This window comes from Paramormyrops kingsleyae, chromosome 25 (genome assembly GCF_048594095.1).
Source record: "Paramormyrops kingsleyae isolate MSU_618 chromosome 25, PKINGS_0.4, whole genome shotgun sequence".
Lineage (NCBI taxonomy): Eukaryota > Metazoa > Chordata > Actinopteri > Osteoglossiformes > Mormyridae > Paramormyrops > Paramormyrops kingsleyae.
In genome coordinates this window covers 18771903-18787468 of record NC_132821.1, presented here as the reverse complement: position 1 = coordinate 18787468, position 15566 = coordinate 18771903, and the positions used below count along the sequence as shown (strand labels likewise).

General features: G+C 53.6%; 1 protein-coding gene across 1 annotated transcript in view; it reads right to left on the bottom strand.

Annotated features, from left to right (window-relative positions):
* Nucleotides 1–15566, bottom strand: part of LOC111845786 (teneurin-3-like) — a 301519-nt gene that overhangs the window by 41340 nt on the left and 244613 nt on the right. The window contains exons 17-23 of the mRNA XM_072707755.1: nt 14620–14742; nt 7548–7753; nt 5933–6143; nt 4205–4306; nt 3916–4110; nt 2844–3044; nt 603–788 (exon numbers count right to left, since the gene is read on the bottom strand). Of these exons, the coding sequence (XP_072563856.1) occupies nt 603–788; nt 2844–3044; nt 3916–4110; nt 4205–4306; nt 5933–6143; nt 7548–7753; nt 14620–14742 (1224 nt within the window). The remainder of the gene's footprint in view (nt 1–602; nt 789–2843; nt 3045–3915; nt 4111–4204; nt 4307–5932; nt 6144–7547; nt 7754–14619; nt 14743–15566) is intronic.

Sequence of the window (15566 nt, the reverse complement as noted above, 5' to 3'; positions counted from 1 at the left end):
CTCAAGATGCTCGATGAAACAAAGCACTCTTTTCTGTTTTCAAGGGTTTACAATTATTCCTGATGACTAATTGGACACAGCTGAAACCTGCCTGCTGCTAAGTGGGGGCCGAACTAAACGAGCGCTGGTGAAATATGGTGAGTACAGCAGGGCGGCGGGGGGTGGAGGGGGGACAATAAAGGAGATTTGCTTGTGCGGCATGGGTTCATGTTTGGCACAGAAATGCAGATCCTCCCCCCCCCCCCTCCAAGATGTCCTAATTGGACAACATTCCTCTGTGGGATTCACAGTCCTGTGGTCAGACATCCACAGAGATTTCAGGAGGCCGGGCCGAAACCATGACCAGGACGAGGTTCCTTAAACACCGGCACAGGGACCTGGACCTGGGAAGCCAGGAATAAAGTCCATCCAGCACACCAGCTCTGTGGGAGGGGGGGGGGGCAACGTCTTTGGAAGCCAGTAAAGCAGCTGAGGCAGTTAATTAAAAGGTTGCTGGTTCAAATCCCAGGGGGCTGTCATCACGCTGGGAGATACGTACCATGCTTTGCACAAACGAAGGCCCGGTTCTGACACACTGTGAGAGGGGATGCAGTGGGACCTACCCATGGTGCAGTGCTCTCCCGTCCAGCCCTGGTTGCACTCGCACTTGCCATCCCTGCAGGTGCCGTGCTCGGTGCAGCGCGGGTGGCACGTCCGCTGGTCGCACACGGGGCCGCCCCAGCCCTCCTCGCAGCGACAACTGCCACCGATGCAGACGCCGCGGGAGCCGCAGTCCACCTCGCACACCTCTGTCACGTGGGACACACACGAGGGGGGACAGTACGTTTAATCAGACACAAAAAAAACTCAAAAGTCATCAAACTCGACTTGCAAATCCCACATCATGCAGCATCCCACAGTGCATCTCGGGGACTGGCCTGGTCATCATAGAATAAGGAGAAGGGGTGTGGCCTAACGTGTCCGGGGGCTCTGCCACAGAGCCGGAAAACAGCAAACAAATGTGCCGGAATCAATTAATAAAAACACAATGCGAGTTGTGCTGTGCATGCATAACACGGGGAGTATCAGAGTTTGATTCATCTCCCGGAAACTGTCAGGTGATTGTTATTACCAAAGGCTCCTCTGATCTGACAAAAACAAACCGCACGGGCCTAGTGCCGCTGCCGGACAGAGATATCCATAAATCACTGCAGCTCCCAACTGCAGGAGGAAATTACACTTTTGTCCACAAAAAGCTTCTATTACTGTAACTGAAGAAAAGCTCTGCTTGTGGTCAATGAAGTAAACAAGAAAAACAAATTAAAAGAGAAAAAAAACATATCCATTTTGAAAAGACGGTGGAGAATGAAAAGAGGCCCTGAAAGAGGATCCCCCCTCCAGCTCGAGCTCAGGATTAGAGAGCAGCCGGCTCGCCGCTCTCTCATCTGTCCTGCTGCAGTGTCGCTCTCACCCAGCTGGGGGGGGGGGCACCCAATCAGGGCAGACTCTGACTTAATTAAGTGCGAGCCCTCTAACCGTCTGACATCAGCTCTAGGGGCAGCTGGGGTTGGGATCTAAAGGTGACTTTTTCATGACTTGGCCTGCAAGGAGACGTTCAGCTGCTTGGCCACAGAGGAAGACGCTGCATCTCACAGAAAAGCGCCAACAGAAAGAAAGTGGGGGCTGTGAGCAGACAAAGCAGCTAAATAGTCATGTGACCCACTTAACAAAGGCTGAAGCAATTAAGAATGCTTATGTAGCATTATACACGCGGTAAGGCGGCCGCTTCTTGTGCAAGGTGACCGAAACAGTCATAAAGTACAGTCATAAAGTACACCCTGGGGAGTTACATAAGGGCCGCAGAAACAAATGCTTTTCATTCCTTGTTTCCATCAGCGTGCCAGTGAGGAAAATCGATGGCAGCCCCAAGTGCTTTGAGTTGTGTGCCTCGGCGGAGGACTGATGGTGGTCCCACGGAGCATGACTACATCCTGCTTATTTGTGCTTAGTGTGTTCTCTCCCTGCCTCTTTCTCCGTTTCCCCACATCCCTATCAATCTCCCTTCTCCAGCTCCCCCCCCCCCCCCCCGTCTCCTTTTGAGGGGACCTCGGACTTTTCTGATTCGCACTGGGTTTCGTGAAAGGTAGCAGTTCCTTGGAAGGAGGCCTTGTGCGAAGCGATGTCATCAATATTCCATTAGTGTGGGAGGTGTTTACCAGAGCTGGGGGGGCTGGGGGGGGGGGGCAAGGCACACCACGCTGTTTATTAATTAAAGTGCGGTTAACGGGAGGCTGAATCACGGCGTTTAATTAATAGGAGTCTCTCCACCCAGCGACTGGGAGGGGCCAGCGGGGGGGTGGCTTTGACATCGTCTCAGTAGCTGTGGCGGTGGCTAAAGGGGGTGTGGCCTCTGTGCTTCACTCTGGGTGAAAAATGGCTTCGTTATGGTGCGGCATCATGGAGAAGACGAGCGCTCCCGTCGAGTCCTCCATGTACTGTGCCCATGCCACAAGACCCAGCGCCAGGGCCCCGCTTCACATTACCCCCCCCTCCCTGCCCCAGCCCACATACTTAACGTTTTATGGCCCACTTGTTGAAGAGAGAACGAATAAAGGATTTTTATAGCCTCCAGAAAATATGACAAACGCCTGAAAATATCTGATGCAATACGATGGCAGCCGCTTAACGCTGCGAGGAGCAGAAGGGGCTTCCAGGAACACAGAGGGGGGAGAAAGCACAAAAAAAATAAAGAGCAAGAAGTGATTAGCGGGTGTGCGGCTCACCGGAAAACGGACCTAGCGAGGCAGCTTCAGGTCTACTGCAGTACAAGCGCTACATTTCGTAAGGGGGGGGGGAGCTCTTACCGACGGAGCAGTCGGACCCGGTCCAGTTGGAGTCGCAGATGCAGGTGCTGCTCTCAGCCTGGTAGGTACCGTGGCCTGAGCACTGGTCTGGACACATGGTCTTCAGGATCTCGCAGTTAGAGCCGCCCCATCCTGGGCTGCAGTGGCACTCGCCGTGGAGGCAGACACCGTGTGCTGAGCAGGACGGGTCCAGGCAGTCCACTGAGGGAGAGCAGGGTGGAGACGCAGTGAGCGGAGCTGAGCGAGGTTAAGGTGATGCCCAGCAGGGGGCGCACACCAAACCTAACCTGTACTCTTAGTCTGAACGAGAGTGGCGGCATCCCTGTTAAAGCATGACCGGTCTCCCGACAGACACACCGTTAGGGACAGAGACCCAGAAAGGGCAGGTCTAATCGCTCAGCTGAATCCATAACTTTTTATCTGGAAGAAGAACAGTTCCAAGGACCTAAATGTATTAATCTCTTAACAAAGCAAATCAATAAAATCTGCTTTATTGAGAACCAAAGGTAAGGGATTCCCAGATTGGGAAGAATGCCAAAAATGTTCAACAATGAGAGAATGATCTATTTAAAAAAAAATAAAAAAAAATAAAAAACAAAACGGATGTTAACTAATTGCACAGAAAATCCATTCTGGTCCGAAAGTTGTGATCCTGACGAAAACAGGACTTTGGGTCGAGAGGAACCAGTATATCAATATGGACATCGATGCAATTATTTGCTCTGCTAAGTAGAAAACTGCGACTGTTTGTGGAATATTGAGCCATTAACTGGAAGTGAATGACTGTAACGGAGCCAGCGAGCGCGGAGTAATCCCGGAGAAAGTGGGTGGCATGCGGCAGGTGCGGCACGCTAGCTCCTCATTAGGCAGCGGGAGAGGCCTTGAAGACCCCCCACGCCCCCCAGAGGGAGGAGGGAGGGCTGTCTGACGAGCAACACCTGAAGCTCTCCAGACGGAGGACTTAGGAAGTGATTCAGTCGGTAAATATACAGAAAATGCACGGCACTGGGGGGTGAATGTGTCGGCCGAATGGGGGGGTTAGGGAACAGAGAGGGGGCAGGGTGGGGCTCACCCTCATCGCAGTTGTCCCCTTTGTAGCCCGTGTTGCAGACGCAAGCCCCCATGATGCAGAGCCCGTGGCCCCCGCAGTGGACGTCGATGCACTGGTTACTGGGCACGTCGCACTCCGTCCCCTTCCAGCCGCTGAAGCAGAGACAGCGCCCCCTGGAGTACTGCCCGTTCCCACTGCACAGCACGGGACAGGCTGCTGCGGCGGGTGTGGGGAGAAGGGTGACAGTGTCATCAGCATGAGCGCGTCCAAGCTGGGCAACTGGGAGAGTGAGAGCCAGGGAAACTCGTACCTCTGGAGCAGTCGGGGCCCAGGAATCCTGGGAAACAGTGACACGCCCCAGAAAGGCAGTCTCCATTTCCATGGCAATTGTGAGGACACTCCATGACGGACTCTGAGGGGGAAAACACACACACACACACACACAGACATCAAGTACACATATCTTTATGGGGACCGCTCATTCATTTCTATGGGAAAAATGCTAACGCTAACCTTGACAACCTTAACCGCTACTCAGCCCTAACTATAACCATAACCAAGTAACCAAGCAAAATACAAGAGTTTTTGCATTTTTAGTTTTTTCATTGCAGTCACAGATTTTTATTAAACTGGTCCCCATAAGGGAAAAAAACAGGTATTCATCACGTTGTGGGGACTTTTTGTCTCCATAAGGTAAGGTATACCCGCTCACACAGACAGACACAGACACACAGACACAGACACACAAGTGAATGCAGCACTAATGGAGAGGCTGATTTAACGCCCCCCGCTTTGCTTTCTGAGATCCCGCTCCCCTATCTTTAATTAAGCTGGTGCCAGATGCTTGATTAAGGCGAGCGTGCGCCTCTCGGCTCCCCGTAATGAACCAATCAACAAATTGTTATGACCAATTATCAGCTGGCAGCCTGACTAAACCTCTCTTTCTCACAGGGCTAGATGGTCATTAATCGTCGGCAAAATGGTGTTATTTTCCTCCCTTTTCTTTGGGTTTTTTTTTCCAGGCTTGAGCGAAAGGAGCGACGTGTGACACGTCTCTGTCCCTGGCACGTGACGTGCTGTCTCGGCGTGTGTGTGAGCGCGGGGCCTCCGTCGCCGTGGTGAATATCATCCACGCCCCACCTCCCGACAAACCCACCCACGCGCTCATTTTTCATTTACACTGTTGATCAAAATCGATGTCGGAGAGGGGGTAGAGGGGGCGCTTGGGCGAGAGAGAGGGCCGAAGGTCCGCTTTGTTATTGCCCCCTGCCCCCCCCCCCCCCGCCCCCTGGACATATCGGACGTTTCAGCGGGTGTTTAAAGTCGGCCGATTATGACATCACCCATCAATAATTTCATTAGCAGGCAGACAAAGGGAGTAGCAGAGCCCCGCAGTCCTGGCATGGCAATAAAGCGGGGTGGTAGCTGGTGGGGTCTTACCAAGGCAGCACGGTTCGATGCTTATGAGGCCGCGGGGCCCCCAGGGGCCACTAATCAATTTTAATTTCTAAAGGTAAAGAGCAGACACTTTCTGATGTACCATCTAAGGCTCTTCCGTAAAACTGCTTGTTTTGCAAAGTTTAATGTTTAAATTAAACTGGGAGGGGTGTGTGGGTTGGCGGGATGGTTCATGGCTACCGGGGTCTCACTAGCCTGAGGGGCACCCGGGCTGGATGGGGGCTCTGGGTGGGGGTACGGTGCTTAGACAGTGAGAGCGGAAGACGAGGCCGCGGTGGGAGCCTGTCTCGGAGTGCTTTGATGTCAGATCTGAAAGACCTCCCTGGAAAGTCCCCGATACTCAAACTCAAACTCAGATTGAGGAATTTTGTTTGCTCAAACAAAACTCTGAACAGGATGGAAAATGTCAATGAAGTGTAACTGAGGTAATGCACATTGAGAGGGCTTCATCAAGCCCAATCACGCGATTCCACTGCCCTGAGCTGGAGCCTGCAAAGCCTTGCCCATTACTCTACCTCCGTCTGGAGCTGTAATCCGACCCCTCCCGCCGCCCCCCGTCCGAGAGCCCGCCGGCGCTCACCGATGACGATGGTGCTGTAGGACACTTGCTCCACATTCTTGCCGTCGTTGTAGAAGGCCAGGTGCCAGGTGCCCGAGTCCAGGTATTGAATGAATCCGGCCTCGTGCATGTTGATGGAGCGTGTCCTGCGGCCCCTGCCCCCTGGCTCGGCCAGGCCTCGTTTCTCCTTCACGATCAGCCGGCTGCCATCCAGGAGCTCCACGAAGTCGTACTGTGAGGTCAGCCGGTTGGTCCATTAGTCCACAGAGCTGACTGTACCTCGCGAAGTGCGTCCGCCCCTGGGCGGTACTCGTTTGGGTTTGTTTAGCCTCTAACAGCAAGGCGTCACAAAGCCAGAAAATGGGCACTACTGCCCAAGAGGAGAGCCAGTCTCTGAGAGGGACGTGACAGCATCACCATCTGGGATAGCACGACCTCGAGGCTGGAGCCCTCGGACCCCCATCAGACTCCCGACAGCAAGCCTTTGTGGGGAATGTGGAAGGGGGGCCTGGCGCTGCAGGCTGGGTCATGTTCTCCTGGAGATCTCTCTGCCTCTAATCCTACAATATTCAATCGCTCTCAAATGAGGTTTTTAGACAGCCGCTGCTCCAGCCTGCCTTTGTGCCCAGATATTTTTTGGTGTGTGACAGAAGAGAGAGCCTGTGCCGATCAATCAGCTGAACCAGTGAATTTACTGGTAAGAAAGCCAGACCTGCTCAGCCGTCCAAGTGCCCATTTGGAGCCGCTCGATACGACTGGTATTTACAGAGCAGATATTCTATGCCAGCTTCCAAATTGAAGCCTTGAGGAAATCTGCTGTCTACCTCAGAGGTCAACAAAATCCTTCCCGTGTCTGTGAGACCGGGGCTGCTGAGCGTGATGTCTCTGATGGCCAGTGTCGAGGCGCGCTCAGAAATAAAACAGGAATTTACTCCAATATCGCCCACATGGTGCTGCTGTCGATGCCCCCACAATGCTCCCTGTGCCTCCTCAAAGATGTGCATTGATTCATCCACCGCAATTAAAGGGATGATTCTCAGCTTTACCATCACATATTGACCTGCGTCATGCTGACGCTTGTCACCAATTAATTCTGTTAAATGAAGCTGCCGCCCTGTGAAACGCCGGTCCTGCATGTGACCTTGTCACGGCGACCTTGCCAGCTGTCAGATAGACATGCTGGATCTGCGATCCTGGAAGGCACCTGTTCAGAGCCCAGACTCCCTCACACTCTGCCACCTTTTATGTATAATATTTCACATGCACTACCTGATTCTGCTGCTAATGGGTTTGAAGGCCAGCTGATTGGATGGCTGAGGTCCTTCAATATAAATTTAGGAGCCAGTGGCACTTAACGTTTATTTATTTAGAAGATGCACAAAGGAGGATCGGAGAACAGGGTCAGCCAACGTCCCCAAAGAAATTTGGGTTAAGGGACCAATATAACCAAATGGTCTAAAAGGCTAATGTTTACTGCGATCTGAACTCACAACCTTCTGGAGGCATGCAGCTTCATAATCCGCGGTACTACACACCTCCGACGCTTAATATGCAGTTTTATGTTTAATGTAAATATAAACATGCAGTCTCCATGGTAACCCTTGCCCTTGACACATGCCCCCCTGCCACCACGTACCTGCGTATGTGATGGTGGCAGGCCCTTCCTCCCATAGACGCCCACCAGCGCATCCCTCTGCACGGAGATGTTGAACTTGAGGAACTGCGGCTGGTCGATGAAGAGCTGCGAGCGCCAGAAGACGCCGGGGGGCACGTCCTGCACTGCCCTGCGGCCCACGTCCACCTCGCCCGTGTCGATCGTGTTGTTCTCCTGCTGGGGCTTGCCTGGGTGGGGAAGAAGTAGAGGCCAGGGAGAGGTCAGAGGGCAGCGGCAAGTGGGGGGGCGGACACCTGAAATATCTCAGCATTACGACCTGAAAGTGAATAGGGGCAGTTTTCTGTGGATAACTCCAGGAATAAGCTGAAGAAGAAGGAGGGGGAGCGCACAGATGGTGGCAGGACACATGACTCAGCCAGAGCCTTCTGGGGAGCCTGCATGCTTGATCGCTGCTGACCTGGCTGATGAACATGCCTTTCAGGAAACCCTGCGTTTCACAGATCAGAGGCTGCTTTATTTCATCTAGAATTGTCTGTGTTGACATGGTGCCATTTAGCCTTTCCTTCAAACCAGCCGCTCTCACCCTCTCGTGCTACCGGCCCTTTAAACCGCCCGTTCTCACCCTCTCGCACTGCCGGCCCTTTAAATCGGCCGCTGTCACCCTCTCGCACTGCCGGCCCTTTAAATCGGCCGCTGTCACCCTCTCGCACTGCCGGCCCTTTAAATCGGCCGCTGTCACCCTCTCGTGCTACCGGCCCTTTAAACCGCCCGTTCTCACCCTCTCGCACTGCCGGCCCTTTAAATCGGCCGCTGTCACCCTCTCGCACTGCCGGCCCTTTAAACCTCCTGTTCTCACCCTCTCGCTCTACTGGCCCTTTAAACTGGCCGCTCACACTCTCTTGCACTGCCGACCTTTTTAACAGGCTACTCACACCCTCTCGCACTGCTGGCCCTTTAAACTGGCCACTCTCACCCTCCGCCCACACCATCCTTTAAACTGGCCACTCTCACCCTCCGCCCACACCATCTTTTAAACTGGCTGCTCTCACCTTCTCGTGCCATCATCCCTTTAAACTGCCCTTTAAACCAGCCAATCTTACTCTCTCACACCTCCAGCCCTTAAAAATGGCAACTCTCACCCTCTCGCGTCGCCGGCATTTGAACCAGCTGCTCTCACCCTCTCGCACCGCCATCCCTTTAAACAGGGTACTCTCACCCTCTCGCACCGCCATCCCTTTAAACAGGCCGCTCTCACCCACTCGCATCGCCGGCATTTGAACCAGCCGTTCTCACCCTCTCGTACTGCCGACCCTTTAAACCGCCCGCTCTCACCCTCTCGCGCTACCGGCCCTTTAAACCAGCCGCTCTCACCCTCTCGCACCGCCATCCCTTTAAAAAGGCTACTCTCACCCTCTCGCACTACTATCCCTTTAAACAGGCTACTCTCACCCTCTCGCACTACTATCCCTTTAAACAGGCTACTCTCACCCTATCGCACCGCCATCCCTTTAAAAAGGCTACTCTCACCCTCTCACACTACTATCCCTCTAAACAGGCTACTCCCACCCTCTCACACTACTATCCCTCTAAACAGGCTACTCTCACCCTCTCGCACTGCTATCCCTCTAAACAGGCTACTCTCACCCTCACACTGATATCCCTCTAAACAGGCTACTTTCACCCTCTCGCACTGCTATCCCTCTAAACAGGCTACTCTCACCCTCTCGCACTGCTATCCCTCTAAACAGGCTACTCTCACCCTCTCGCACTGCTATCCCTCTAAACAGGCTACTCTGACCCTCTCGCACTGCTATCCCTCTAAACAGGCTACTCTCACCCTCTCGCACTGCTATCCCTTTAAACAGGGTACTCTCACCCTCTCGCACCGCCATCCCTTTAAACAGGCCGCTCTCACCCACTCGCGTCGCCGGCATTTGAACCAGCCGTTCTCACCCTCTCGTACTGCCGACCCTTTAAACCGCCCGCTCTCACCCTCTCGCGCTACCGGCCCTTTAAACCAGCCGCTCTCACCCTCTCGTGCTACCGGCCCTTTAAACCCCCCGCTCTCAGCCTCTCGCACTGCCGACCCTTTAAACCAGCCGCTCTTACCCTCTCGTGCTACCGGCCTTTTAAACCGCCTGGTCTCACCCTCTCGCACTGCCGACTCTTTAAACTAGCCGTTCTCACCCTCTCGCACCGCCAGCCCTTTAAACAGGCTACTCTCACCCTCTCGAACCGCCATCCCTTTAAACAGGCTACTCTCACCCTCTCGCACCGCCATCCCTTTAAACAGGCTACTCTCACCCTCTCGCACCGCCATCCCTTTAAGCTGGCCGCTCTCACCCTCTCGCGCTACCGGCCCTTTAAACCAGCCGCTCTCACCCTCTCGTGCTACCGGCCCTTTAAACCACCTGGTCTCACCCTCTCGCACTGCCGACTCTTTAAACCGCCCGCTCTCACCCTCTCGCGCTACCGGCCCTTTAAACCAGCCGCTCTCACCCTCTCGTGCTACCGGCCCTTTAAACCGCCTGGTCTCACCCTCTCGCACTGCCGACCCTTTAAACCGCCCGCTCTCACCCTCTCGCGCTACCGGCCCTTTAAACCAGCCGCTCACACTCTCTTGCACTGCCGACCTTTTTAACAGGCTACTCACACCCTCTCGCACTACTGGCCCTTTAAACTGGCCACTCTCACCCTCCGCCCACACCATCCTTTAAACTGGCTGCTCTCACCTTCTCGTGCCATCATCCCATTAAACTGCCCTTTAAACCAGCCAATCTTACTCTCTCACACCTCCAGCCCTTAAAAATGGCAACTCTCACCCTCTCGCGTCGCCGGCATTTGAACCAGCTACTCTCACCCTCTCGCACCGCCATCCCTATAAACAGGCTACTCTCACCCTATCGCACCGCCATCCCTTTAAAAAGGCTACTCTCACCCTCTCGCACTACTATCCCTTTAAACAGGCTACTCTCACCCTCTCACACTACTATCCCTTTAAACAGGCTACTCTCACCCTATCGCACCGCCATCCCTTTAAAAAGGCTACTCTCACCCTCTCACACTACTATCCCTCTAAACAGGCTACTCCCACCCTCTCGCACTGCTATCCCTCTAAACAGGCTACTCTCACCCTCTCGCACTGTTATCCCTCTAAACAGGCTACTCTCACCCTCTCGCACTGCTATCCCTCTAAACAGGCTACTCTCACCCTCTCGCACTGCTATCCCTCTAAACAGGCTACTCTCACCCTCTCACACTGCAATCCCTCTAAACAGGCTACTCTCACCCTCTCGCACTGCAATCCCTCTAAACAGGCTACTCCCACCTTCTCACACTGCTATCCCTCTAAACAGGCTACTCTCACCCTCTCGCACTGATATCCCTCTAAACAGGCTACTCTCACCCTCAGTGTGAGAAGGTGGGAGTAGCCTGTTTAGAGGGATTGCAGTGCGAGAGGGTGAGAGTAGCCTGTTTAGAGGGATTGCAGTGTGAGAGGGTGAGAGTAGCCTGTTTAGAGGGATAGCAGTGCGAGAGGGTGAGAGTAGCCTGTTTAGAGGGATAGCAGTGCGAGAGGGTGAGAGTAGCCTGTTTAGAGGGATAACAGTGCGAGAGGGTGAGAGTAGCCTGTTTAGAGGGATATCAGTGCGAGAGGGTGAGAGTAGCCTGTTTAGAGGGATAGCAGTGTGAGAAGGTGGGAGTAGCCTGTTTAGAGGGATGGCGGTGCGAGAGGGTGAGAGTGTCCTGTTTACACTGCAATCCCTCTAAACAGGCTACTCTCACCTTCTCACACTGTTATCCCTCTAAACAGGCTACTCTCACCCTCTCGCACTGCTATCCCTCTAAACAGGCTACTCTCACCCTCTCGCACTGCTATCCCTCTAAACAGGCTACTCTCACCCTCTCACACTGCTATCCCTCTAAACAGGCTACTCTCACCCTCTCGCACTGCTATCCCTCTAAACAGGCTACTCTCACCCTTTCACACTGCAATCCCTCTAAACAGGCTACTCTCACCCTCTCGCACTGCTATCCCTCTAAACAGGCTACTCTCACCCTCTTGCACCGCCATCCCTTTAAACAGGCTACTCTCACCCTCTCGCACCGCCATCCCTCTAAACAGGCTACTCTCACCTTCTCGCACTGCTATCCCTCTAAACAGGCTACTCTCACCCTCTCGCACCGCCATCCCTTTAAACCAGCCGCTCTCACCTTCTCACACCGCGGACCCATTCAGGTCAAACAAGCAGCTGAGCACCAAGGGCACCAGGTTGTGGATCAAGAAGCACTCGTCCTCCATGGAGGACCCACCCGTGCCTCCCCCACCCCGCCTTCCTCTTTTACAGCTTTTTAATGAAGCCTCAGCAGTCAGGTCTGCTGGACAGCCCCTGGCACAGTTTCCCAGACGACCCTGGCGGCCCGCAGCCGAGTCACACGTTGCGATGGAAGCAGACAGAAATAAATGGACAAATAAGAGCAGATCAGGAAATAACTGCAGCCAAGAAGAGAAAAGGCTCCCAGTTCAGCCTTTAGCCTCGTTAGTGAGTGGCTGGCAAGCACCAATTAAACGGCCGACACATTCACACCACAAAATATGCTGACAGCTACCAGCCGGCATGCCCGCACCACCTGCCTTTCTGGGGGGATGCAGTTCGTGTGCCTGTGTGTGTTCCCTGGTCGGAACAGATCAGGAAGTGGCGGTCCAGCCCTAATCAGGCAATTGACAGAATAACAGGAAATTTCACTAATATCCTGATGCTAGTTGCTCGTGGGAGGCAGCAGCATGTTCAGGTCCATAATACTCTGCTCCGAAAATGGGTACAGAGGTACAATTAAGAGAATAAAAACCAGGGATTTAAGAAATGAGCAGTGAAAGCAGGGGTGCATCAGTCAGAGACCGAGCTCAACCCATGACAGTTGTACCGCCCAGGGTGAGCCACGTTAGGCCATGTGCTATCCCACAATGCCCTGCAGCTTGGCAACAGAGAGCAATAGAATGGTAGAGCTTGAAGGATCCCACGCATCTGAAACTTGAGATACCGGTTCCCTTGTTCTGTCAGCCCTGGGCTCACGGACGGAGCAGTGAGAAAACTCACAGTTTACTAAGCCTGCATGACTCTCTGGAAGGAGACTCAGTGCCCATCAACATCTGAACGCCTGTTAAACACATTCTTATTCATGGTGGAGATGACTGGCAGTCCATATGCGGGGAATATTATGGCTAAATTATAAATTATATTATTAATATGAATGAAACCTGACTCATTTTTAGCACATAAAAGGCAGGATAAAAACATGAGGGCAGTCTTGGTGACGCTGAATGGTGACGCACTGCCAAACCGCCACCTAAGGGGCACTGCCCCGAGCCCTCGGCCCCGAGCCCTCGGTCCGGGCACTAGGAGCGAGGCCAGGGCCAGCTATCGGGTCTCTGGCACAGGCAGTGAACCCGGGGGGAGAGAAAGGGAGGGGGGGGGGGGACAGAGAGCTTAAACATGACAAATAACCTCATTAGAAAACCAAACAAGTTGGCGGAGCAGATGCCGGGAATGCTAATGCTGCAGCCCTCAGAGCCTCAGCGCCAAAATGGCACAGTTACGCTGCGTGCGTGAGCACGACACACTCCGGCACCATTTGGCTCGTCCCATGACTAACAAAACGTAACTTCAACTGTTCTGATCCATTAAGTCTGAAATTACAGCCTGAATTACGCGAAAAGCACGTTCATTTGACTCATGAAAAACATCAAGCTCCATAATCTCCAGGGGAAACACCTTTATTACGGCTTTAGGGCTTCGTAGAGCCAGCCCACCCAGTACACAGGTGAGCCAGCGGCTTTGGCTACTCTCTTTCCGGATGTTTCTCTCCGATCGGGTGGCTGCAGCTCTGGGGAAGGCAATGTCACCCTGGGAAGGCTAGTGTCGCAAAGCTAACATGGCGCAGAGCGCGTCACGGTGACCCCACACATTCACCGAGCGAGGAAGCCAAACATCACTGCGCTGTATACAGAAGGACGGTCACGTGTGACGGCTGCCTTCTGGCGGGTTCTGAACAGCAAATGACAAGCTGACAATGGGAGGGAGGGCCCACCACGCCACGCACCTCTCTTTGCTGAATTAGGGACTGTGTGCGTGCACAGTCATGTTACAGGGAGTGGAGATATCCGGGGATATTGGGGGATCAGTACAGGGTGGGGGCAGTGGGCCATCTGTTCTCTCTCAATCCTCTGCCACTGCACCGGCAACTCCCCCATCAAGGCGGGGAGCCCCACGTTAACCACCCGCAAAGAACCTTTCCAGCGTAAATCCTTCTCAAGAAGATGTCAATCTGAGCGTGTGCCTGTGCCGTGTCGGGCCACGGTCACTGTCGTATTCCCCTCGCTTCTGTTTTACATATATCATCATCAGGCAGATCCAGGAGAATGCAAAGCGCATCTGCGGATGTGACAGGGAGCTCACGCAGGGGCCGTCGGACGCCATTGCTGTCACCTTCCTGCTGGGTGCGCTGCCGTGTTTGGACCAAAGCCCTGTTTTAAAGGTCAACCCACACTGGCCAATCGAGGCGGCAGAGAAGGGGTGGGGGGTGGCTGACTGACAAGGGGGCGAGATGGGCTCATTAAAACAGCCGAATGTGCAAATGCTGGAGAATGCTGTCCACCCAAGAAAATCCGGGGATAAGACAGCAAATACAGGGAAAGTGACTGGTTGGACAACATCTGTCACAAAATGGTAAACCATCATCGAACAGAGAATCAAACTTCAGAAATGGCAGGGGGCAAAGGGGTGGGGGCACCTTTTAGCCACATGTTGAGGAGACATGTCTTCCTCATTAGAGAGGAAGCTGACAGTCCTTGTTTGGCTTGATTCATTGCCACCCCCTGCTCCTGGGGCACACACACATACATCAGTGTTGTGTTTTGACAGCCTGCGGGTGAGTATGCGCTACGTGTTTCTACACCATTTTTCCATTTGTTTACATTTTGTTGCACTGTCACCCCTTAAAACCGAACCCCGTCTCCCCCTCCCCAAATACAGACAGAGAAGACTCCGAAGCCCTAACCGATTCACCTGCCCCCCACTTTGTCCCCGCCTCTTACCGCTGTCGGCTGAGAGCACGGTGACAGCGTTCGTGGGTGCGGTGTCCGACTTGGGCTGTCCGTTCTCAAAGGCGACGTTCTCTGCTTCCTGGAGCTGCCAGTTCAAGCCGAGGAGGTGCATGGCTGTGGGAGAGAGGGAAGACGGGAGTGTGCAGATGAAAGCAGTAACTTAGCAGAGCCATAAAACTCAGTTGCTCTTCTGCTGGGAGAATTAATTCAACAGCTCATCAGCGACGTTTCGTAAACGACATTAAACTCTGTCTTGCTGAGTATGATTTCATTACAAGTTTACTGTTAGAGTAGATTACATTAAAAGGTCGGCCTTTTGGGCTGGTGTCGGTGCATAACTCGCCATATAATGCTGCTCCAGCCTTTAAATCTTACGGCATTACATCCCGGCATGCTCAGGAATGTTCCGGAAGGTGATGAAAGGTTTCGGATTTGGGGCCGTGAAGGCAAACAGCACCTCAGGTGCATACGGAGCTATGAGTAGGGCAGGCTGTGGGATGAGCAGGACAACCCTCGGTGATGATAATTGTGATCTGCATGTGTCCCAGGAGTGGCAGGAAACAGGCTATTAATCAAAGCTGCGTGTGCGTCGGCACGCGTGTGCGTCAGCATGTGTGTGCGTCGGCACGCGTGTGCAGTAGCACATGGAGAGCATGCACTCTTCAGACCCTGACCAACAACACCACTAAGGGACGATGTGGACAATCTGTCAGGATAGTGGGGGGGGGGGGGTTGGTTTAGCCCCCCCATGAAAGCAGACAGGCACAGACGCTCACACATGGCAAAGCAGGCTGCAGGGGAAGGGCTGGGCCAGGCAGTTCGGGCATCCATCAAACCCGCACTGCCAGGAGCTCAAGTCACAGTGAGACTGACCAATGAGAGACCAGGGGCGGAGCTCCCCCCAGGAGGGACGAGTGACAGCTGTAGGCTTCATAATT